The sequence below is a fragment of the Anabas testudineus genome, chromosome 2, assembly GCF_900324465.2.
Source record: "Anabas testudineus chromosome 2, fAnaTes1.2, whole genome shotgun sequence".
Lineage (NCBI taxonomy): Eukaryota > Metazoa > Chordata > Actinopteri > Anabantiformes > Anabantidae > Anabas > Anabas testudineus.
The window spans coordinates 22,149,035-22,175,655 of NC_046611.1; the positions used below are offsets into that span (position 1 = coordinate 22,149,035).

At 39.6% G+C, this 26,621-nt stretch overlaps 1 protein-coding gene across 4 annotated transcripts; it reads right to left on the bottom strand.

Annotated features, from left to right (window-relative positions):
• Positions 1–1,822: 1,822 nt before the first annotated feature.
• On the bottom strand, positions 1,823–23,019 carry dnajb6b (DnaJ heat shock protein family (Hsp40) member B6b). 4 transcript variants are annotated; one of them, XM_026363106.2, is made up of 10 exons: positions 22,890–23,019; positions 16,859–16,986; positions 15,152–15,261; positions 13,799–13,861; positions 13,501–13,596; positions 10,723–10,860; positions 10,480–10,621; positions 10,317–10,387; positions 4,267–4,425; positions 1,823–2,768 (listed from the first exon to the last, which is right to left on the bottom strand). In XM_026363106.2, the coding sequence occupies exons 2-10, from the start codon at positions 16,921–16,923 to the stop codon at positions 2,659–2,661; spliced, it is 954 nt and encodes a 317-aa protein (XP_026218891.1). In that variant the 5' UTR covers positions 16,924–16,986; positions 22,890–23,019; the 3' UTR covers positions 1,823–2,658. The 4 variants fall into 4 exon arrangements, with proteins under 4 accessions (XP_026218891.1, XP_026218890.1, XP_026218892.1 ...); XM_026363105.2 differs by having other exon boundaries at positions 13,787–13,861; XM_026363107.2 differs by lacking the exon at positions 4,267–4,425 and having other exon boundaries at positions 13,787–13,861.
• Between the last annotated feature and the right edge of the window lie 3,602 nt (positions 23,020–26,621).

A 26,621-nucleotide genomic window follows, 5' to 3' on the forward strand; every position in this document is an offset into this window, starting at 1 on the left:
CAATTCACTGAGTGACGTCCTGCACAAAACATGTCCTGCTAAAGTCCAAAGTTCACTTGGACAGATTAGTTTTTTTAATTTCTTATTTCTAAATATTTCAAAGCACCAGATACTTGTCTGGTAAACACATGCATTAGTCTTTAGTTCTGAATTAGGATCTCATACTGTCAACTGACACATTTAGATTATTAAAATGTAGAAATGTATAAACCCCCTCTTAACCTATTCCAACTGCTATTTTCATGCAGTCCCTAACTCCTCTTTTTCCATACTAATTTAAGGCATCACAGCTACTGTATGTGTGTGTGTTATGGTATTTCATTCATTTGTAATCTCTTCCTACTTATCCTACTTCATTAAATGTATATACTTCTTTTTAACAGCATGTTTCCCCGTGTGGTGATGGATGTTGATGGGTGTTCGGCTTCGTTCAGGGGAATGTGTGCGATTCTTCTTTTAAAAGGAGGCAGACAGCGGCTGACAGTGAGCTGCTCTTCAGGAGGTAGATGTCCTGTGAGTGGAAGTCAATAGCAAGATTTCACTGTTAAGTCAGAAACAGTTGTGCAATGACTTCGAGAGGAGGACGGCTGTAAAAAGTACGGCTGTGGAGGGAGATGGGCAACTGCCTCGATGCTGTTTAATTAAACCCTTAGAGACTACTGGCTGCATGGAAACAAGGGCCAAATGAGTTGCTGGGTCATGTGCATGCGTTCTGCCACATGAATAATACAAAACACTGCAGGCTGATTGAAAATAATCTGAGAATACTGCGCCTTCCAGGGCTCAGCCATGTGACAGGAAAATCCAGGGTGTTTGGTCCCTGCTTCAATTACTGTACTTAGGAAAGAATTGGTGAGAAACTCATAAGGTAGGTAAGAGAAACTGCAGCTCGGATGGCACGGCATCGTAACACACATGAAATTAAGAGTTGGCTGTGGTTGGAGTTGGTGTGTTTTTGCTTTTGTTTACAGATATTGAGTTTTAGGTTTTGTCTAAGAGGTCATAGATGCCGTCGATTGAGAGCAATTTGATTAAAGCTGCTTTAATCCACATTTTTCCATTAACAATGGATCAAATGACTGTGTAATGCGACAGAGGTCACGGTCACTCAAACTGATAGATCTTCAGAGAACTATCACAAGACTGTGCACATGCCCTCAACTTCACTTTTTAATATCTAGAAGTTTCTTTAATATGCACCTGCTGCTGTTTTCATCAACTAAAAGGCCTCTGATAAAACCAATGTGCACTACCTACGTAGGCACATTGGCACGGGTAGCTGGTGCACAATATCTCTGACTTAGGAGTTGGTGGAGACCAACAATGGTGCTAAAACGAGTGAATATTTCTCAGTTCACCTCAAACGCAACTCTAAATAAAGTCGGTGTTAAAGGTGTGCAGGATAAACCACTGTTTAACAATACGTTCAGGCTGTTGTTTTTCCCCCAAGTGGCACAAAACGTAGGTGGTACTTTTAAATGCTTCCTTTTCATAATTTCTGATCAAACTAAAATATATAGGCTACCAGTGTTTAAAAGGAAACAGTCCAGCTCGTTTTTCCTCAGGCAAAAGTTTTTCAAGGTTGGTAGAAAGCTTTTAAATTTCAGCACGGTGTTTTGTGTCCTTGTACAATATGTTTTGTTAACAGCGATGAGAGGAACACCATTAACAACTACTACTACTGATTCATTAGAAGCTTTTGGAACACAATCAAACATACCTTTAGTTTAAAAGTTAGCCATGCCCAGGGGCTCCCTACAACGAATTACCACCATGGAAACTATGACGATGAGATACAATAAATACTGTGTACCCATGGGGGCATGTTTTTCTTTAAGCATTTATTCGTAAGAGTCCATAAAAACACTTCTCAGACATTTCCACTTTTACATTTCCACACACAGTAATCACAAGAACAACCTGTCAAGCACAAATCAAATGAGGGAAACTAAATCTTTTACAAAAACACCACATGTAGCCCGATCCACCCTGTACAAAGAAAAAAAAAAAGAAATCCATGACTTGAGAGGGTTTAATAACTATTTTCCACTTGGTAGCAGTTGTGGTGGGAGAGTGGATGATGTCTCTGCCAGACTGTTGATTGGCAGTTTTCATGTATGATGCTTTTGTTCTGTTTTACTCCCACATAGCTCGATATCCCCTCCTCCTTGTCTTTAGTGAAAAAAAGAAACGGATAGCGCCGTAGTTTTCATGCTCCTCATAAACGAGGCTACTGTCACTCTGTTTCTACCTGAACTCTTTCAAACACACAAACACGCTCTCAGAATATGCTGTAAAACGCGGAAAAAAGGGTCCAACCATTAATTAAGGTTCTGTATGCTCACTGTACATCCACCCACAATAAATACAGCTATGGCAAAAGCTTAACTACGAAAAATGTATGTTAGACAAAACATTAGAGTGAGGTCTCTGCAGGCTACCGCTGATGAAAGCTGCTAGGAGTAATGTTCTGCACCGCAGCTGGTAGACAAGATGAGATATGGCACAGCAGTGGGGATGCTGGGCCTCTGATACATTGCAAAGATGAAAAGATGAACTAATGCCGCTTATAACTGATGGCACTACTGCCAACATATACTGCATGTCGGTGTGTGTCTTTGTGTGTGTGTGTGTGTGTGTGTGTGTTTGGCTGAGTGTTTAAAAAAAGGAACCAAATCCACCGAAACGTGGGAAGAGTCGAGGAGCTCTTTTCTTTTTGGACTCTGCCTCTTTCAGCCACAGTTTCTTCCTCTTGGTGTCCGTGTGTCCTGTAGAATGAGAGCAAGCAAACATTAATATTTAACAGTAGATAACACTCACCGTTCAAAAGTAGCTACAGCTTCATTAATATTAATAAATTATTAGCAGTTATAAGTTGTTACAGATCAAGTACACAGCAAGTAACAAAACTTGAGTTGCCAGTTTGTTAAATTCAGGTAAATTTTGTCCACGTTTGTTGCTTGCTTGCCTAAATTTGGAAGATTAGATTGACACTACACTATGTTTGTACATTTATCAGTTGTATCTTTGATATTAAATCCACACAAAAATGACAAAGAATCCAGAACCACCCATAAACAAAATTGGATGTTGGTGCGTGTTTCCCTGTTTCTAATCTTATACTAAGCTATAATAACTAGTTGATGGTAGCTCTATATTTACTGTGAAGTCATACTGATCCTCTCGTCTATCTGTCAGAAGATAAGTGAAAGATCAAATAAAATAAAATAATAATAATAATAATAGTAATAATAATAATAATAATAATAATAATAATAATAATAATAATAATGATAATAATAACTTTTCAAGTTTATAGAGTTCAGTTCTATGAACTCTATAAACTTCTTAGACTCTGACTGGTGACCCTCGACCCTTGAGAAGGCAGATAGCTTTCAGAAGGCCTTTGATTTACTTTAGGTAACACCTAAGTAAACCTTAACGTTAGTGAATGTACATTGTGCCTGTGTTGTTCATGGGTTATGAGGCTCTTTGTCAGTATAGTAATTGTGGTGCAGATGCCCTGCAGAGGCCCAGAAGGCCGTAACTGAAATAATTTGCTGTAATGGTCTTCATGATGTATTTAACAGCTAAAAAGACAAAACAAGTGTGATGCAAGAGGTGCGAAAACACCAGCAACTTGATGACCAAAAAGTTGTTCTTCTAAATGCATTTGAACAAAAACTACATTATTAATTAGCTATTAATGAAGCCATTAGTCGCAGCGTGAGACTCTCTACAAAAAGTGAATCATTAGAAAGTGGAACAGATTTTTCTCACATATGAAAATCTCAGTTTCAGTAAGCAGCAGTGCTTCAAATTACCATCTCCTAGGACCCATATTTTAATAGTTTGTGTCATTATCTCAGAAAGAGAATTAGGACCTTTGTTTGCATCCCAGCAGGAACTATGCAGAGTGAAATTGAAGGTTCCTTCCTTAACTAACGAAGCTGCTAACGTTCAGCGACTGCGTGTTGCAGATAATTGCTCAGCTTTTGTGTCTGTCTTCCTGACCCCATGAAGGAAAACAGAGGACGACCTGTGACCTCTGGTTGTTATTGCGGCGTAGAACAGAGCCGCCTAATGAACACCTCTGTCCTCAGTGTTTACATCTGCCAATCAAACGCGCCACTCTTTGTCATCGTCCTTTGTGCAGCCATCAGACACACAAGCAGACAATTAGCCGCGCTTATTAAGACTCTGCTCTTTAAAGGAGAGCCCTGCATGCTGGTAATTAATCAGCCCTGCAGTGTCAGGTGGGCGGACCTCTCATTAGTCCGTGGCTCTGCAGGCCATGCTCCTCCTCTTCATCTGAGGGGTTTTGGGTGGAGTTCCTCAGGTAGCGCTGATGCAAGCCGAGGCCAGGAAGTGTATTCTGTCTGCGACGACAAAAATCTTCCTCCAAGGGGTCTTCGGCTGCGATGTCTGTGGGTGTGAGCAGAGCAGAGCAGAGTGGGAATGAATCACTGCTAAACCCTGTCTTCTCACTGATGGATCGCCTGAGGTGTTCAAACCAACATTAAATCTTTATTTTTCTTTTTTTTCCCTCTCTGTGTAGCTTTTGTGAATTTCAGCCTCATGACATGATATGTGAGGCGCAAAAAAGTAAGCTGAAAGGAAAACATATTACCTTGTGACGCCCTTGGCAGTGTGAATGCAATCAGACAGGAAAAAAGAGATACACACATCTATTACAGCAAGTTGAGCACCAGTGCAAAACGGTATATTGATGTAACCAACACAGAACAACAAAGATGATATAAAACAAGAAGTTCAAAGAGTCCCTAAGGCCTCTCTCTTTCCTTTAGAACGTCAACCATATATTTCTTTCATATTTCATCTGCCTGACTTTATTGTGATTAGTCATGTAAATAAAATGAGATTTGGTTATTCTTTTCTCTAGGTAATTTACATTTATATTGAATTAGTGGCAGTAAGGGTATGGGGGCGGGGGGGGGGGGGGGTAGAGGGGAGACTTATTATGCTGCAAGATTACAGGCAGATCTCATCGGCGTTGTGTTGTGTAATTAAGGCAGTGAAGAGGAGAAGAAAGGAGGCCAGATGCTTGCCGTGCTAAACCTGGTCCCATTTAGAGGACGATCTGCACCAGCATTTTAAAGTCGGCTGCACGGTGTGTAATAGCCCGGCCTTGAACGTATCAGAAGTCATTAGAGACACGGCGGCTTTGTTTGACGTATAGGTTTATATCTGTGGGCACAGGAGCCATCAACACATCAGCATAAATTCATTTTAATAACTTACATAGATTACGGTGATATTGCAACAGCATCCTTGACGGGTTTTTTTTTTGTTGGTTTTTTTTTCTTCACGGGACATAAATGTACATTTTGGAGAAAGAGAGACATCTTTTTTGTTTCAGGAGGAGCTTCAAGGGTTTTGAGGCAATCAAGGGCGGCAGCATGTGCTGAGGCCTTAACAGACAAAGACATCCCTGGATTTCAATTCTCTTTGAATAGGCATCTTATTACTGCAGGTCATCCATTTTGACCCAAGTCCAATCTCTTTGTCACAAACGCTTTTCGAGGGTGTTAAGGTCGAAATAGGCAATTGGCGAGTATTTTTCACACAGTCTAGTTTATTTTGTTGCCGAAAACATTGAAACTTTAACTTGATTTATGTGATTTTAGTTCTCACTTGAATGTTAAATTGGACCCACTTTTAAAAACAGAGAGGTGACCCTGCACGGAGAGACCAGCTCCCACTGGACCAGCAGAAACAGGACAATTGGCTTCACTCTCAATGCTGCAGCTACTTGTTCTCTATCCAGCTTTCTGGGAAAAAAAAAAATCAAATCAGCTAATCCCAACCTGCATAGTGTGGTGATCCCATCAGGTGAAGGTAGATGGTGTGTTTAAGCCAACAAGTATGTGACTTCAAGGTTGCGTGCTTTGTTTCAGCCCCCTTTCGCATCCAGAGGATCAATATTTGCGTCTATTATGGGCCCGGTTACCTGGGTGATAAGAATCCCTCCACTATCAAGTCGCATAATCCATCATCAGTTAATTAATTTCAACAAAAACAATATCAAAGAGCAGTGATGATAATGAGATCTTTTAATGCTCATAAAGGCAGCCTTTTATTTTCTGGATCAAGGACTTAATTTGAAAAGCAGAGTGAACACAGTCGAGTTCCTAGATGCTTTCATTTGCAGCTATTGTCTTGAGAGTGCCTGTCATTTGTCTCCAGGCTAAACAATGCTGTGCAGTGTCTGCAAAGGCTGTTTGATACCCACGGTCTGGACTGAAATACAGGCACAAACACCTGTGTTAACACCTAAACGTGCGCGGACACACAATCTATGTGTGATGGACAAACGCAGCCTCATGTGCAGCAGGCTGGAGCTTCAGAGGACGCCTACAATAAGTCACTGTTCTGGAGGAGGCTAACCCTACATGACAACTACAACTGGGGACCAGATTATTTTCAGCTGTGCACCCCCCCCACCCCACCCTGCTTCTAGATGTCTGGTGCCGTGATGATGTGACTCTACTGCTGAGCACACAGAGATACAGTCTGTGTCCTTGTTCAGACACGGCCAAAGAGAAACTGGCAGCTTATCTTTACCATCGTTCATAAAGCAGCCTGGGCTGATCTGAGGTTTCACGGTGTTGGACGAAGGATTAAAACCGGATGCGGCTTCCTGCTAACAGGAAGCCATCTTTCATAGAGTGGGGAAACAAACTCGGGGACAGGAAATCAGAGTGTTGTGTGTGTGATATTGCAGTGAATGGATGCAGGAACTGGGGCTGCAGCATTTGTGCTGATTCCTGTTTCTTGAAGGAATCCAGAAGAAATCCTATGTAACAGGTGTGCTGCCCCCTGATTGAAAACTTTAATCTGCAATTTGAGGAAATTGATGTTTTTCCCGCTAAAACAAAATGCTGCAAATCATCTGTCACATGTTGCTTCATTTATTCCAGTTATGCCTCACTTTCTGTGATTCCTGGTGTGAACATTATCCTTCAGCCAAATGATGTAATGCTGTCTTTTGTATACAAACAGTGTCATCTAGTGGCCGCACGAGGGTGCACCTTCCATGAAAAAGCTATTTCAGTGTACATCTCAGAAATAATAATGATCAAATTCTTTTTACGTTTGTTCAATTAGTTATATGACATTATTTCTTTGGTTGGATATGTTGGTTGGGCCCCCCCCACACACACACACACGGACTGAGGAAATGCTTTAAAAAATAGTTTTTTGACACAATTACCCAGCTGAGTTCACTCCCTGTGGATAAATATTGTTGTCTTAACTCGCTGGCTGATTAAATTATTAAATTAAATCATCTAAGAGGTGACTGGACCTCTCACAAATAATAGACATGCAATTGCAACTTATGATTTATGAGGTGTTGCAAACAGAAATTACTTCATCTAAAATGATCAAAAATCCAAAAGGGTTTGGCTTTTCCGTTTTCTACAAAGCAGCAAAGCAGCCCTCTTTGATTTTCAGGGTGAGGTGAGAGCTGAAGAGGAGGCGTGAAGTGAGAGTGAAGTGAGATGTTTACGAACTACTAACTTGTTCTGTAAAGACAGACAGTTATTGTACCGTGGTTTGCTCTCCTTATCAACACAGTGAGCAGTCAGAGACTGACAGGCACATTTTTTATCTTTCTGTCTGTTCATCTCTCTTGTTCCTATCGGCCTTTAGAAGATTCATTCCTAACGATGCTTCCGAAGTAGGAAACAGATTAGATGGGGAATGGCCAACATGAAAAATAGGAAAAAAAGAACAAGCAAAAATTGCTTTATTGTAGAAATCTTACATTGTTGTAGGGCAGACTTTTAGCCTTTTGAATGTGGACATGTTTAAGTTTTTTTCAGTATTAAAGTAACTGTAACCCAGTGCTTGCTGTAGTGCTATATATATATATATAAGAGTTGATTATACGCATTCGGCACACTATTACTGGTGCTAGTTTGACAAAAAGTAACTTGTGTATAACCCCCTGCTCAAGCTCAGTTGTAAACTTTGTTGATCCAGGAGAGGGCGCTATTGTACTAGAAATATAATTCCTACAACACCTAAACACTCAACCTCAACCTCACAGCTTTTATATCTGAATCACTATTTTACAGCTTCCAGGAAGTTAACTATAGATAAAAACATGGACATATTTGTAACGTTTACATATTTCTGTGTAGATCTAAGATGAACATCATATCAGTTCATCCATGCAGAATCGAATCTTTATTGGTAGTTCGTATAATAACCCTTATCTTCACCATCCATCCCTAATATAATCAGCACATTTCCACACATCTATGCACAGACAGCAGCTACTCTGGGCAGCAAATAGTAACCGGTGCAGGGCTGCAATGTCACCTAGCAACAGTACTGCGCAAGCGCAACCACTGCTTCAATCAACAGAGGTGATAAAGGCACTGAAAAGAAAGAACTAACACAAGGCAAGTAGTTGAAGCCTCAGCCATTACACATACGCCTGACTAACACCAGCAAAACACACAAAGGCCACAAAATGTTGCGTGTTGTAATAGATATCGCAACTATTATGCTGTAACATTTCATCTTGACCCAACTAAAAGCCTTTTTTTTTTTTCTTTCGCTGTAGTTTCCCACTCCTGACTTGTCTCACAGAAATATGTAGCAGGGCTTGTGTAAATAAACTAGCCCCAAGCACATTCCTCAAGAAACACATGTAGTCTTCTCTCAGCTCAGTGACCTCTGAACCACGTGCAATCACTCACCCTACCCAGTTTAACTTTGAATCTAAGCCTATCATGTCCCATAGCTGGAACTAACTCCAAACATCCCCTCATTCTTTGCAACTACAGAGATATTTCTGTCAGTCTGGATTTCCTCAGCTATCACATGATGTTTCTTGTTGAATAGGCAATCTGTGCAATATCATCCAGAGTCCTTGGTTTAGGGACGTTTCAGAAGAGGTGCAGTATCAGCAGTTAACAGAAGCCAATTAAAAAAATGACTAGATTAGAAAGAAGTGCAAATTTCTCCTGAAAGGGAGGGTTTCATTCTCTCCTGACCCTTCAACATAAAACAGACCTACAGAACAGAAAACTAACTTCTCAGATTTGAGGCACACCTTTGCTGAAGTTTTTCCACAGTCTGTTGTTGATGAGGAAAAGGGTTAGTTTAGTGAAGGTGCGCGCACACACACACACACACACACACACAGCACGTTACCAGTGCCGTCGGTGAACAAGTCTTAACATGAGGCACACAGACCCTGAAACTGTTAGTTGGTTAAAAAAAAAAATGCACATGACGAGCTGCGTGATGGGTGAGTGGACAAAAGAAGCAGGCACTGCGATTTCCTTTACTGTGGTTGTGTGAAGCAGTTTTAAAATGTGGTCGGACACGAGCACAATCACACACACGTCATACTTCGAGGAGCGAAATGATCAAAAGCCACTCGAGCCAGAGGAAACAGCACACAGACACCAGGTGACTGCAGCAGCATTTCTACGTCAAACTCAACTTTATTGACCAAATCTAAACATTTGATTTTGTTGTTTCTTTTCATCGTACAAAGAATGAAAAGTCCCCTGTTTGTCCGGCAACAGTGTTAAAGTGTTGTATTCAAGTTCATGGTTTGCTGACACAATTACAGTGAAACTACAACGCAGCCTCCTGGAATCAGCCGTCATGCAGAAACAAATCAAACAAACTGGTGTTCTCAAATATGCACACACATGAGAAAAGAAAGAAAATTATTAGAATTAATTTATTAATGATCTACGTCATTCGTATTACACACACGTGAACATGGTAACGGCTGACAGGTTAGCAAGGTGGAGTTCAAGTTAAAGACGTTAGGGTGAAGTGGTTAAGCTTTTATCATTCACTTGTTAAACTCAAATGAAAAGAGCAGAACATGGCATGTAAGTCACATGTACAGCATCTGGTTTTCCTGCTACAACAACAAAGACAAAATCCACCCCAAAAGGAAAAAAATCTCTCTCTATATATACATATATATGTAGTATGTTTCCAGCTTTGTGCATATGGCAGAAGTAATAGTACAATTCAATAATGGTAAGAAACAAAAACACAAATCTCAGCAAGGTGGTCCCTCCATACTAATGAAATAAATACAAATATACAAACACTGCGAACATCTCTCTCGCCTCTGTTGCGGCTTAACTAAAAGAGAAAAAAGTTCTTCAGGAATGAGATGCAGGAGAACAGAGAGAGGAGAGACCAACCGCTGGTAGCAAACACTAGTTTTTTCCAGGTGTGAAAACTGCATGTTGCTCAAATCCTGCGGCGAGACTATTACTTGTTATCCAGTCTTAGGAGCTGCTCCTTACCATTTACTGTTAGAGATTTTAACTGACCGTCCTCCTCCACTTCCACTCGCTCCTGGCCGTTCTCCACGATGCTGAACAGAAAGAGGAACCGCAGACAAGACCGTTCAGAGCAGCAATTAATAGAACAACACAGAAGTTGGAGTGAGTTTGAAATCTTAAATACCGTTTTGTAGTAATTTTTCTGCCGTTGATGAACTTGGTGGAGGTCGAGACAGATCTGAAATTGCCCATTCCCCCTCCCCCAAAAGATGAAGTACTGAAAGAGGTGATTCCTCCTCCACCCATGTCTCCAAATGAATTAAAACCTGTTCAAACAAACAAATAAAAGCTTGTTTAAAATCCAAAAGGCATAATTCATCTTGATTAATAATGATTCCAGCTAAGATATTAGTAGGGATGTGTGCACCTGAATCAAAACTAGCAAAGCTAGACCCGAATGCTGGGAAGCCCCCAAAACCAAAGAGTGAGCCGCCCATCCTGTTGCGGCTCGCGCCCCTCTGGCGACTGCGACTGCCTCCAAAGAAATCATCGAAGGGGTCATCAGCTGTGGAGGGAAACACAGAACAAGATTCAGTCATTTGTAAAAGACAAAAATAAAAAATCATAATAATCAATTAGATGTTATGAGTCACACGGAGGCAAGGACGGAGGACGGAGAGGTCGATGGTGTCGAATGCCGAGGTCATAGGTCAGCTGTAACTAAGAACTGTTTCAGTGCTGTGTGACTAATCTAGAAAATCTTAATCTATCTTAAAAAAAAATGGATGGACATACAGGCTTAAAATAATTTAACAAATCCAAAGAGGGGCAAGGGAGATCCACCACAGAGTGATGTCTGCCCTAATAAGATATTTTCAGTGAAGAACTAATTTTACCACAGTCGGCTGGTGAGGAGGCCTCTGCGATGTGGGGAGAAGGGTTTAGTCAAGTGAAGATTCTGTAGAAATCACTGAATTTTAATTTAAGTTAATTAAATTAATTAATAAATTCGTTTTCTGGGTTTGTCAGTACGTCTGACCAGATGTATGTAAAATGTTGATAACAGCAGTTTTAAGGCTGAAGTACCGGAAAACAAAAAGGTCAGTATACCGGTTTTAAAGAAACTGTCAAAGCACCCATCGCTAACTCTCATCTAAAAGCCCTATGGTCATGTTTCTAATTGCACACTGTCAATCTGGGTCAGCCCAGCAGGAAAAAGCTGGAACACTGGCACCATTTGCTGAAAGAAGACTCCACTTTCAACCTTGTATGTACCGAGGCAGTGACGAGAAAGCATAGCTTGTTCTCTCCGACAGAAAGCTTAAAATAAAAGTATCCCCTGTTGACTGACTGATAACAGCATTACTGTCCATTTACCTAGAAAAAGTCATTAGAGGAGACAGTTGAGCTCTTACGAAGCTGTCAGGAAGACAGCCGACTTCAGTGGAAGAAAGAGAGGAATGAAAACACTGAGGAATTCTATTTAAACAACTGTGTACACAATTAGGGTACGCAAAGAGAGAAAACCTGTCCTGCACAAAGACTTAAAGACAGTTTATATCTATGAAGAATGTGCCACACCTGCAAAACAATGCACAAGGGCAAAACAGCACGATGGGTTTTCAGACCATAAACTTCCTCTGTAACATGTTAAAGTGAAAAACAGAATAAACAAATAACTACACAATTTAAAAAAAAGGGAAAAAGCATAACTCGACAAATCAATTAGTTTAAATTATATTGTGCCAAGTACACTTCCTGCAAAAACATGTAAAAATGAGTCTGTTTACGTTTCCTTCTCTTCTACGTCTTCACATGTTCAGCTGAGTTGTTCTGTTCTTGGCAGACATCTCTAAGCCCTCGTCAACGTGTGAATCTGTATTTGTCTCAGTGACAGATCCACAGGACCAGCTGCTGCTCAATGAAACAAGCTGCTGGACAGTCCGGACTGGGGCCGCATGGGATTTTACAACCTATCTGAGCTCTCTATGGCTGCAGGAAACATGCTTAACACAAAATTGTAAGAAAAAAAAAAACTTTGCAATATGGATGTTTTGTCCCAACTTAAAACGTAACAGGTTTTGTGTGACACTTCAAATTTGATTAATATGTGTCACAGTCTATTGTGCTGTATAATCCCCTAAAAATGACGATAACTGTGTCCAGTAACTTATAATACTGGAGTCCAGTCTGTGTTGCACAGCTTAAAATCTACAGCATTCTGTGTTCTGACACAACGTGAGCACACTTGGCATTAATTACATCTGCTTTTGTTTTAATACGGAAGCTATTTTTGAAAGCATTCCAGTTGAGTGATGTAGAAGCACATATCCATCCTCCGCCTGAGACTGAATCCATATTTAGAGCTACACAGGGTGAACTACACATGCTTTCCAATCAGCCTTTAGCTGAACCCAGACAACCCGGGACAAACTGTAAAACTCCTCTTCCTATGGTGTACTTAATACAAATCCTGACATTCAGTCATTCAATGCTAATATGTGGCCTCCTTGTTTGAAACTGTTGAATCGTGTCCAAATAGGTAAACTAAGTTTTTTATGTCTGTATATAAATGTGTGGAGGTTTTAAGTATTTGTCTTTTTTCTTATTCTATTTTATAGTTTATATTTTTTACTGTCTCTTTTCATATTCTGACATTCGAGGGGGAGCACCTGTCTGAAACGTGCTGTAGAACTCATTTGGGCGAGATGAATAGAAGGTAAAGTACATAAAAAACATCAATCAGTCAATTTAAAGTCTAAATCCTGACTAATAGATGAAGGATAGTTGAGGTCAACATCCAGCTGAGAATGTTTTCCATCGTGTGACATTTAGTGGCAGATGACGTCCTGAGGTGATCACAGCTTAGTGTATTGAAGTTACACATTACAGGATAGCAGGATTAGCACCAGGCTTTACAGGAAGTTTCCTGTAACTAATGCTCCATCTTCCACATTTCTACACAGCAGGAACTCCTAGCTTCTATCTATGAGGATAACTAATTAGCAAATTTCAATAAAAACCAGGGCCTCGCCGTCTCTCCTGAGAATTCCCAGGCCGTCCATGTGTATTTTTGACCAGATTAAATTGTCAAGTTAATAATATCCAGTGCATACTCCCCACTCTTATGACACTCTTCAGTGGATCTCTCTTCCTACTCTCATCGTTGTCTCCAAGGTCACAGACAGGTTTGAGATGGACTTACCAAATAAATCTGCAAACGGATCTCTGCCGCCAAAGAATTCCCTGAAAACGTCTTCGGGGTTTCGGAATGCAAAGCCGCCGAAGTGATCGTAATGACCTTTGGTAAAACAAGGTAAGAATGAAACATCAAATGCAGGATTACAAACATTAATATATACAAAAATAAGGCAATTTAAAAAATCTAAAGAAGAATCTAAACTAATTTTTAATCAGCATTTTTTCCAAATGAGTATTCATTTTTACTACTGAATTTATAAATGTAAATATTTTGAAAGCCAACTCCTTACCTCCTCCTCCACCTCCTCCTCCTCCTCCCGAAAGGCCTTCTTTGCCATATCGGTCATAAATATTCCTCTTCTCTTCTGTAGTGGGAGAAGTAGGACATTAGGTAAGACTGAGAGAGACATAAACCAAGAGAAACAAAGACTAACTGGGGGCATTGTAAAACCCAGTTAGAGTCATAAAAATCGTCTCACTGCACACAATATGTTAACAGCTATCTAACAGCCCATTTCAGTTTTCATTTTGACTTTCACAAATTATACTAAGTAGTAGTACTTAAGAGAGTCATTCTGCTCCGGGAAGGCTTGACTTTGTCCTATTCATCAGTAAAATGTGTGTTACCACAATGATAAACACAATTCAAATTACATAGAAAAGAAATGATTTTGATTTATTAGTATTTAAGTCAGCAAAATAAAAAACATATAGCATGATGGTTACTAAAACAGGTATACTGTCCAGTGGAAACTAAATTCAACACATCAGAAACATGTTTTATACATAAATAGATACATAATAATACAATTTATCAGCTCTACCGTCTGTTGTGAGCATGTCAAACAGAAACAAGCTGCAGTTCGGCAATAAAAGGATATAATCATCATTGCCTGAAACGCCTTCACAGATTAAACTGATGAAGATTCAAAACTGGCTTATCACAGCCCAGTAATAACAAGGGGGTGGGGTAATATTTTAGTGGAAGAAGAAGAATATTGCTAATTACATAAGTAATAATGAGATAAAAGCTCATAGCTATTAGCTGGAAACGCGTGTTATAGTTTTCTATGTAATCACCACAGACTTTACAGTGTCCAAAGATAGAGGAAATGAAAGTAAGGCCTTGTATGTGGGTCTCATGTTTATTCCTAGTTTTGTATGTTGGTGCACCTGAGTGAACTTTTGATGTCACTGATTATGGATGGATATCAGATGTGAGAGTGTGAAAGGCTGTCTGACATTGGTATTAAAGAGCACCAGTTGTGAGCAAAACATATGAATAAATAATGTGCGTGTTCACCTGTATACCAACAATTCACTGAGAAAATAATCCTCAGACAAATAAAAAAATATATATACACGTCTATTTTCTACCTTATATTCCTCAATGTCAAATAAGGAAACACATATTTTGTTGGTTCTAAAAGACAACAGTATAACAGTTTAACGGATAATAATATTTCTAAAACAACACACCAAACAATTAGATAACCAAAGTTCAAACTCTTGTGTTCTTAATAGCAGGGACGACAACAGACAAAGGTCGTGTTCTGAGATGCCAATGACAAGACACAAGTTTTTAAAAAGACCTGCATGTGTGTGTGTATGTGTATTCAGCGCTTAACAATTGCTCCACTGCAGACAAATCTTACCATCTGAGAGAACTTCATATGCCTCTGACAGCTCTTTGAACTTCCTCTCTGCTTCCTCCTTGTTGTCTGGGTTTTTGTCTGGATGCCACTTCAGTGCCAACTTTCTGTAACTGGGACACAAAAACCATATAACAGCATAAATACAGGCAGACACAAATATGGTAAGAAATACCCAGTGAATGCTATATAGATGTGCCAAGGACTTTTAGTTAAGTACTTATATAAAGATATAAGGTGTCAGAAAACTGAATATCTTCAGGCTTTGATGGTCCACGTGACTAAACAGACACCCACCACCCAGTCCCTCTCCCAACCAAAGCAGGAATAACAAAGACAGAACCCCACTGACGTGAAGTTTAGGCCTCACACAGCAGCTCACACTGCATCAGCTGTTTGTTTCTAAGCCCGGCGGCAGCACCAGCAGCAGTCACACCGATGCTGCTGATGCTGAAAGTCAGCCAGCAAGAAAGGCTGCACAATCCAGGGATTGGCTCCCTTATGGAACAATGGTGAATAGTCATTGTAGTCCACATCTTTGTTGTAAAGCCTTGTCAGCAGTCAGCCTCATCTGAACAATGTAGCATAGTTGATAGTCATGTCACATACAGTATCAGTCTTATCTGCTCAGTCTGTAGAATGAAAGCAACAGCAGCCATTTTCTTTTCCTTGGCTTTAAATATTTTGTAAAGCTCAAAAGTCTCTGAGCTCAGAATTATTAAATTAGTTTTCCTGGTTGTAATTTAAGACCCATTGCCTACAGTTGTGTTAGTGGCTCTGTGAGGCTGTACATGTCATTATGAAAACTTCACAATGACAACATAATTAAGTGATAGTTAGGGTTCCCTTAATTCATTTTTAACAAATGTGTGGAGAAACTATCATATAATCACACCACTACTACTACTAATACTACTTGGTCATAAAACGTATTCGATAAATGAAACTTTAGACTTTATAAGGGTGCAAGATGAAATGTTAGGGTGTTTCCAAAGCTACAATTATAACTCATTCTCATCAGCAGCAGCCCTGCGAGTGTGCGCCCAGAGATGTGATTCATTAGACTAGTGGATCAAGTGATGCATGGACTCTTCTGTCCTTAGCTTCGCTACCTGCGTGGCTAATCAGAGCAGGGGTCATAGGCACTATATGACTTATTGACTGGTGTCTGTCTAGATAACATTTGACTTTGTCAGCCAACAACATAGTGCATAAAAATAGCAGGCTGTGTGTATTTGCTATCTTGATGGATTGTTGGCAAATTGAATATGCTTACATTGGCTGATTTAATCAGCCATAATCAGAACTATTCAATAGTTTCCTCCTCTGCTTTTCTGCATTATCCAAAATAACTTTAACGTCCTCTGGGGCACAGGGATAATTTCAGACATGCTTGTTTCAGTCAAAAAAATTTTAAAAGATACTTAAAGTCATGAGAAACTGTTCACTTGTCAAAACAAAATATGTCAGTGAGAAACCTGTGGTGGTTGACTGTGGGTGGTGGGTGAGTATAGACCTAAGTTATTAGTAAGTGACAAAGTTACAGGAAGAATAATGGAAACTTGCAACTGCATTGCAGTCTTGCTGCTCTCTCTGCTTGTGACACTTCATGCATCTAGAGGGGGATGTTTATCACCTGTTACGCCCCCAAGTGACTGACATTTAACAACACTGTGGGAAAACAGAACAGACAACAGTCCGGGGACTTACGCTTTTTTGATGTCGTCTTGCGCTGCATTTTTCTGGACTCCTAATATCTGGTAGTAATCCACCATGGCTCTGTCTGTGTGGGGGGGGGCGGTGGGTGCTATGAACGGTGAGGATCCTTTATGTTGCCTCTGTAGAGAGAAAGTTACGTTCTGTTAAGACATGTGAGCTTGAAGAGATAAAGCCGAGCAAACTCTGAGCATAGCCACAGGGGAGGGAGGGGACAATGGCATTAAACCATGTGGCAATATCCAACAATGTAATCAAATGCACTGAAATAGAGAAGCAAGGAGAAGGACAGCTGAGCTAATACAAGCCCAGCAAAATTACATAATAAGCTGGTGATCATCCCTCACCCCGAGGCAGAAAGAGAGAAAATGTGAATCATGTTTTGCTTTTGGATATCACCATAAAGACCATAAAGTATTTTTTAAGCATGATCTAATTCTGAAGTTATGAGACTGAGACTCTCAAAAACAAGATGGAACAGGTCTGATGAAAAAAAAGCGCATCAGAAGATATTCAAATCCTCTAGTTTTAGGCCAAGATTTCCAATTTCTTGCAACAGAAGAAACAGGAAAAAGGATGACTGAAAGTAACTAAATGTGTAAAAACTGTTATTCCCCCCCTCATCAATCTACACTCAATAACTCATAGTGACAATGAGTCATTTTCACTGTTTTTAGAAATCAAACTGTAACGTATTTTCCAAAAGTACTAATGTGAGACTCTAAATCCTGGTCAGGTACATTCTGTTTGCATTCATTTTGCTTGAGATGTGTCCACCTAGTCCACCTATTGCATTATACTGATACATAACTGTGGTCTCACAGTTCACACTGAACGTCAGGACAAAAAAAAAAAAAGAAAAAGAAAAAACAAGCTAGGATAGTCCAAGAAATTCTCTGTAATCACCAGTAATAAAACTGTGGTGAGAAATGGAGATGGAGGAAGATAAAGTTCCCAAATCCAAGTGAGCAAAAGATTAACCAAGAAAACTCTAATTGCTGCCAAAGTGGTTTCTACAAAGTAAAGAGTCTTGAGTGATTAGTTTTGTACATGAAAGACTTTAATGTTTGATTTTAATATGTATGAAAATTCTAGAAATATGATTTCAGTTTATCAGTGTGGGTTTATGAGTGTAGATTGATTGGAAAACCTTAAAAATTAATTGACAGCACAGTAAAATTAACTGGTCTAAAGACTGAACCCACTGTAGCTTCTAGATTCCCTTTTACAGCCTGACCTTAAAAAATCTAACAACTCAATGAGTATTTGTCTTTCTCAGGCAGAAATCATACATCAGACTCCAGCAGGCCAACTAAAACAATGAAGAAAATGTCAAACAAGCCCAGAACCAACCATTAATTATGATGAGAGATCTCAGCTATCGTACAAAAAAGATAAACAAACCAGTGAAGCCCACTTACACTGAGAGTCCACTGTGTCCTGTTTGTTTGCTATTTATAACCTGTGGCCTTTGCAGTTAGATTGTTAGTGTGCGTTATGAGCGTGTGTGCGTGTTGGGGGGTGGAGGTATGTGGCACATGGCAGCACAGTGCTTGGCTGGGACATGGCACAGGCAGCGAACCCCTGACAATGCTGCCTTTGACGTCTCATTATTCCCTTGTTCTTTTTGTGCTCTATTCCCCATTTTACTGACTGAAAACCATTATAATGTTCTTTCCTCTCTCTATATATGTGAATATGAATAGATATGATCCAGACAGTCAGCGTTTTCCTCTGACTTTTCCTTTACACAAACGTCCTGACTCACTACGTTAAATGTTTCTTTTTTTTTTTTATCTTTACTTCAAACACTACTGACCCACTCATTCATCACTGGTTCCCCGCAGCAGTTGGGATTTAATGGACACTAGTGTCTGCTAGAGATGTGCTTACTCCTGGTTTTCTACAGTGTGTTTGTCAGTGCCTTTGTGTGCAGATTCATGCCTTGTGGTAGCATTAAACAGCTAACCCAAATCGGATGGATTCCTGCCCTGCTCAGTATGTACTGCCCCTCAGATTGAGCAACAGATGTGGGTCAGTCAATCTCATGATTCATCAGCGAACCTGTCAGATAACAAAACGAAACATTTTCCTTTTTCTAAGACTGATGAAACCACAACACACATGCCCATTGTCTTGTGCCGAGATGAAGTCGACCACATGTTAATACACCCTGACACCCCCATATTCAATAGAATATCCCAGAAATGTGCCTACTCCAAGAAAGTAGTGCTGTATGCCGCTTTGCTGCTTTCAGAGACAGTACAGAGTGTAGGTCATCCGTGTTGTGAGGTGCTCAGGGAAAGTACAGAATGTAGATCATCTGGGTTATAGAGGCTCTAACACACACAAGGAAGAAGAAGTAAAAAAGGTCTGAACCAAACCATAGATTTGGAGAATCATTACTCCCCCAGTGCCTGACTGACATCCAGTTATGCGTATGTGAATGTGAACAGTGTATTGTGAAGATTTACAGTTGGATCACAAAGCCTTCAATCTGACTCAAACATGTAGCCACAATCTCACAACAGTAAAAATTAAACCTCTCCAAAGGGCAGATGGCCTTTTTAAACTAAGTGGTGAGGTGAAGACCTCAGTAATTAACTGCTTCTCCTGTGTTTACAGGAGCCAGCTGTGATAGTGATGGTGATTTAGGTAACACAAGGATCTCAACTTTACTTCTAACCCTCTGAAATAAATAAGTACCACTGACTGCAAGGACAGATCAGGGCAGGATTCTCTGGAGGAACTACATGGTGAAGACTACAAGAGGAAAGCGACTCCAGAAATCAATGGATAGATGAAGAAAGAATGATTCACTGAGTTTAAAAGAAGGTGGCCTGAGGGAGAGCTTCTAAATGATCATTAAGGGAGTTGTCCCAGGTTCAGGGGTCTGCATCTAGCAGCACAACTGGCAAACAGAAGCTAACAGCAAAGGCTTAATGTCAGAGCTTGTCGTTTTTATAAAGACTTGACTCAAATCTACACAAGATTTGGGAGCAAACATATCAGATAAGTTGAGCAGCAAGAGGTTTCAACAACATCTGTTCCTGTTTTTTTAGCTATGCTGTACTGGAATGCAAAATGAGATTTCATTTGAGGGAGAAATATTGTGTAACTATATACAAATGAGAATAAGACAAAATCTTGTACTGGTGAATCACGAGAAACAAGTTGTTTATTTTACGCCTACTAACTGTCATATGACCCTTCAGTGTGGTATTTGGGTGCCACATTTTAAATACAGTCATTAGCTTGGTCATGGTGTATGAATAATCAATAATCACAGGGTAAATTCCATCACATGCATCAATACTTGTACTGACTCCAGGTTTGAAGAGCGGGTTACAACTAGTTTTTAACCACATTCAAACACGCTATCATAAGGTAAGAAGACACAATATAGATAAAAGTACTGAGGCAGTAGATTTAGCAGTGAATATATTTTAGTGTAAAGGTTAAAGGTTTGAGAAAGACTTCTGAAGAAATCAAATTATTCATTTAAAATAAAATAGAAATACTTTGGACTTGGAGACTGTAGGCCTGTGACTGGAATTTCCCCAACAATGATGACTGCTGTCTCTGCATACTACCTATAAGTAATATCATGTTAGTATCTGTAGCCAGACTATGGCTCATAAAAATACATTGAACTTGTAAAAGCTTTAACAATTTCCATCTGCAGAGCAACTAGCAAGTTAATTACCTGCTGAGTCGCTCAAGGTTTTATCTGTTGATTACAATCTCCGATTAGATTTTAGCATTCCTGTCTCTGTCTATCGAAGGGAAGTGCTCGGTGAAAATCAGTGGTGACTGCTCAGGATTACATTATATTCCTTTGATCGATTTAGGCCAATTTTTTTATTTTATAAAATAATCACTTCAAATGCCAGCCTCAGATTGTTAAAATACAGCTCGAGCAAGTCTGTCATTGCCAAGAACACTCCAGCAGCATTGACATTTACAACAGCTCCGGACAAAACAAGCTCTGAGCAGCTAGAGGCCAACACCTACAGTAACACAAATCCCAGCTGACACAACAGAGATACAGATGACAGCTACACAAAGCACAATAGTAGGCTTGAACCCTACCTGAAATGATTCACAACAACAATGGAAATGCTCACTACAGAGTGTTCACATTAGCAGCAACTCAGTTTTTTTCCTCAGTTTGTCTTAGTGAGTTGTGGAAGTTGTCATCTAAATAAGATGCCATTCACCGTAAGAGTAGCAAAACACTGTTTGAGTTGAGATGTTATTTAAAACATTTTTAAATCTAAGGAAAATTAATACATGAAGTGAAATATAGTGCAGTAAAGAGCATTAATGTTAACAGCTGCATTCAGCAGATAAGAAGCCAACACGTCGAAACCGAAAGGCTCCAGATTCCATACTGTGTTCAACAGTCGAAAGGTGGTTTAAAGACCGATGTCAGTAAATGTCACTGCTCTGATAACACAACAAAGAAAGGTTGTGACTGCCGCATTACTGGAATTTCTAAAGCAAAGTACAAACCATTGTGCTGTAAAACTCCCGTGCAATCTTAAGATGTTTACAACAAACAAAATTCACTATCACAGAAATCAAATACTACTACTAAAACCAAAAATAGTGGCTTGTTTTATCAGACCTATCTTGTTTATACAGTCTGGTTTATCGAGATGGGGTCCCACAAGTCAAATCTGACTAAATTATTTTACAGAAGTGGCCAAACAGGTTAGTCTCAAAAGCCAAGTAACAAAATGAATATAAGTCAGGACCTATACTCTTATCTTGCTGTATAATGGTAAACACATGTTTTCTAGGAAACTCACAGCGTAGTCTAATACCAAGAACTCGCTTTAGGTTTTGTGAAGAGTTGTTTTTATTTTCCTTTTGCACTGTGCTGCTGCAACCTAAGGCAACATTCATATTACTATTCAGTGGTGGTTGGGTGATATGAAAAAGAAATTTATATAAATAAGGTACCAACCTTTCTTTAATAATTAACTATTTGAGCTCTATAGTCTTAAACACAATAGGCTTGCTTATCATTATCTACATTTCGTGCTGTTTGCTGCTAATCAAACAGTAAATGACTTGACATTTGAGACTCAGTCCAAACAAGTTTATTTATTTCAAGTTAACGTGGGAGTCATTCAAGTGTTCGCTGTGCCCCAGGCATCTGTAGCCAATGGCAACAGCTAGCTGGTGAAAACAAACTCTAGCCGAAGTTATAAAAATATCCAGACTGAAACAAGTAATTTCATCCTCCGTAAATAATGTCTCTGCACGGTTACAACGCTAAACATCGACAAACCAGACAGACATAAGTTTGGCGATAACTTGGCCCCATCGGATGAACAGAAACTTCTAGAGACTCTGACAGCCGGGTGAACACGTCGAGGAGGTCTTAAAATGTAGAGTCGTGATCTTAATAATATTGCAATATTGTTAGTGAAAGTGAAAACACCTCTAAAAATACTTGTGTCGTAAGTTTAATATTCCCCGGATAAGTTAGTCTCGTATTACCAGAGCCCCCCGCTAGCTAGCTAACGTTGCCCATAATGACAAACAGCTAGCTTCTAACGTTAGTTTACCGTAGCTAACAATACATTGACATTTAACTAGTTATATTATTAGATTGACCAACTATGGCCTTAACGCGTGTTTCGATAGATATACCACAGAAAAACAATATTTTAAATTGTCTTTAGAGCCAATATTGTTGCTAGCTGCATCCAAGTTGGCATCATTTAAGTGAGAATAGCTCGGAAATCCACTCATAATTTATGCTAGCTAGCTAAACTAGCCGCTAACTACTAATACTCCTACCCACAACAACGCTAATTACACCCAGTAGAAAATGACATCCGAGGTAAAAGTCTTCTATTTTATGGAGTACATATCCAAACACAGGGAGACGATACCACAGCATCTCCATGTGACTACTGGAGTCTATGCGGCAGGAGACGGTAAACACGATTAACACTCTCACAACAAACATACAGCATTTACATTAAACTGAAAGTCAAGGTGTGCTCACCTGTTTAAACGCGTCCGATCTACGAGTCCTGTCGTGGTTCGTCTCCCTCCTCGTCTAACCCTCGTCCTCAGTGCGGAAACAGTGAGTGCAGCCTCAGCTGTGGTTGTTGGTGGAGTGGCCCACACCGCTGCTGCTGCTGCTGCTTTCAGGTGCTGTCGGACATCGGAACTTTACCCTGGAAACGCACGCAAGCGACGGTAACTTGAGCTGTAGTGGATTTTATTTTATTTTCAGGCGATAATATAAATGAGTAACTATGTCAATTCACTCAACTACTTTACTTATGTCCAGTTTGGAGGTACTTCTACTTTACTTTAGTTGTCTTACAGTTCAGCTCCACCTTTACCAGCTGCAGTTTTCTTTTCACACAATGTCCCAACACACATAATTTCCCCCCCAAACTTGTTTTAATTAGTTTAATTGTTAATTTTCTTTGCTAGATTTTTCACCTTTGAAAGCTTGTTTCCATTTTACAGTGCCACTGTGAAATGTGTTGACAGCGTGTATTTTCCAAATGTTTAGTTTCACTGGGGTGGAGTCCTCAACATTTGCTGTTTTTCCTGATAACTAACTTTTTGTTTGTTTTTAGATTAAATTGACTAAAGAATAATATTATGTATTATATGCTACTTATTGATGCCTCAATGTAAACACCACTAATGTTGCTCTATTGATGGTGATTATATTTTTTTGTATGTTGTTAAGCTGTATATGTGTTTGATAAAGGCGACAAGGTTATTTGTGTTCTCAGTTCTTGTTGAAGTAAACACATGAAGAACTTCTCTGCATTCAACAGTTTCAACCCTACCCTCGTTTATTTACATTTCTTTCTTCATGTGGTTATTGATCCACGTGGGAATTTTTTTTTTTTTAATCAGTTTTTAACATAGTATGGTATTAACGTTCATTGCAGGAAATCATTTACACATCTGGTCACTTCAAGTATGTGACATCAGAAACATCAGTGACGTCAGCTGCATTTAAGGCCCTGACAGGATAACGATTTCTACGAAGGACATTTGAAAGCATCGCGTCATTGAGCGGAGGCTGCGGCGCAGGTTCACGGACCTGCTCTCACCTCCGTGATGACCCTCAGCAGACCCAGCAGACCCAGCAGATCGAGTACACACGACGGCTTTTACACTTAATGCATGCATGTTTACTTAAATCTCAGATATTCTCCAACAGCCAACAAATGAAAGCAGTAAACGGAGCTCCTGTCAATCACCCGGAGGTAGCAGCACCACACAAACAGCTTTTGCGCCATCTGTCGTGTAGTGTGGGAGACTTATGCCCACAACAGCTTTCCTGTTAAAATACTTCATATGGAAGTAGAAGTTAGCCATAGCAATAAATAAAAAACATTAAAAAAAGAAAGAAAATGACCGTGAGAAGACCAGTAACTTTAAAGACTAACCAATAATAACTAACATCATCATTTCTACACTAACTGACTGTAGTTCAAGTGCTGCACCGTACAGACAAACTGCACATCCCCAGACAAGTTTTAACACTGTCTTAGGTTTTAGCTGGAAAACAGGTCCTTTCCACTGAAGATGTTTTGAAATGTCAGAGTAGGAAAGGCGTTCATGCATGAAAATAACAAATGGCTGAATGACATTTACCTGCAGGGTCTTGATTTCTGCTGCATGTCACTGTCACGGCTTCTAGGACACTAAAGGAACTAAATAAACCACAGGTGTATGTTATTTGTAACTCCTGTGCATCTTCTGTTGTCAAATGTTTGCTGTGAAAAAAGTATTTTTATCTAATATTTGTAGGAATGAATTAACTCAATTGACATTTCAATTAACTAAAATGTCAAAAGTTCAAGATGAATTGATCGATGTTAAATTCACATCGAAGTAATGAGTTACTGAGGAGGAGGAAGACAGCAGGTAGTCCCCTCCTATAGTAAATCAATATTTTAATTTAATAGTTTATTTTTATAACATTGTAATTATTAGACCTATAATCTGTCAAGAAAGGCCAAAGTTTTGACACAGACTTGCTATCTTCCTGTTTTTATTTAAGTCTATGTCTAGTCTCATCCGCTCTTTCAGGTTCCACCTTTTAAAAAAAAAAAAAAAAACTAGGTAAGAGGTAGAAGATATGGGCTGAACTCGTCATAACCCACAAAAAGGGAATGAACCAGGCAGGTTATTGCAGTTTTGAATCGAACTGAGGCTGAAATGACAGTATCGCATTGATTTTGAGTGGAAAATGAAGGTCGTTTCTGCAGTTACCGTCGGCTGGAGCTTCTGCCAGCTAAGGAAGACCCAATGAAAATGACAGATAGCTATTAATTATAATGGACATTATGAGCGGTCAGTCTCTAATTAAACTCATTGAGCAGGAGGAATCACAGCAATAGATTTCATGCACAGAGCATTATAGATCACACAGTCAATAGCTGTCTCTAAAACTATTCACACAGACTCTTTTTTTTTACTTTTCTTTCATTCTTATGCTATGATATTGCAACAAAGGAGAGGTTGCACATTTAGGCAATAAAACTCTTGGAAGTAATATAAACAGGCAGAATTAAAAAAAAAAAAAAAAAGTAAGGTTGGCCTCTCCCTAAGTTCATGTTGAGACATGCTGGAAGTACACCTTTAAGGCTGCACCATCCCACATAGTGCTGCCATAATGTGCTGCTTACCAACCTCCCTCATGACATTTGCTTGAGTTTGTGAAGCCTTATTCAAGAAATAATCTCCATTTCCTCCTTTTTAATGCTGCAAACAAACAGATAATGTGTCCTAATCACAATTTCTAGATACATTTTGAAGATACTTGAAGACATTAGGATGAGTATTTTACTCAGTTTCTATTATTATACGTTGATTGGCACAAAAATGAATGCGAAACCCAAAAGATTGCTAAGATGAGGAATAGATTAAAATGTTCTCTGTGCAGTTCCAAAAGGTAACCACCAGATGGCACTGGACTATAACGAAAGGTGACTTAAAAATACCAAATGTTTTTTTTTCTCTCTCCTGTTTTTCTGTCTTTGCATCCCTGGAGGTGTGAATGTTATCATATCTCAGTGTTTAGTGCACTACTTGTTCAGGTGTGATTAACAACTCAGATATGCATCTATGTTAGGTTCACACTCGGAGGTTTAATGCTCTGCTTGAGGATTTGTGCAGTTGATGGCACTTTTAGAGTGAAGGAAGCTACAATATCAACCCCAGCCTGCCCCCAGCTCCCCCTCCCAAGTGATTTTTGATGTTTCCTTGCTGTGCAGAAAGATAAACAAGGGTAAAAGCTTCGATTAGCCCTTAAAAGGCCTCTGAGCAAGCTAAAGTATATTACACACCGAGGATGATTCATAACATCCTGCATTAACTTTGTCAGTTATAATCCATCACAAGGCAATAGTCTTAAATAAATCTCATAGTAATTGAGATGAATCCCTCATTTCAATGACAAGACCAGTTTTTAAGACCCAATTACCACTTTGAGTTCCCTGGCCCAGCGGATGTGCGGGGGTTCAGGCTCAGAGATGAGAAGAAGGGGCAGCAAGTTGGCTGCTGCAGCAGGCAGGAGAGGATGGAGAGATGGACTCGGTCCAAAGAGGGATGGGTATCTTCCTGGGCTGTACTGCATCAGAGGACATGTAGATTTATGACAAACGCACACACATCTTAATTTGTGCTCAGCCCGATAATGCATCTCAAGGCCAGAATAGTTCTGCTCAGTGTTTCTTAACTGGATGTTTCTTTAATT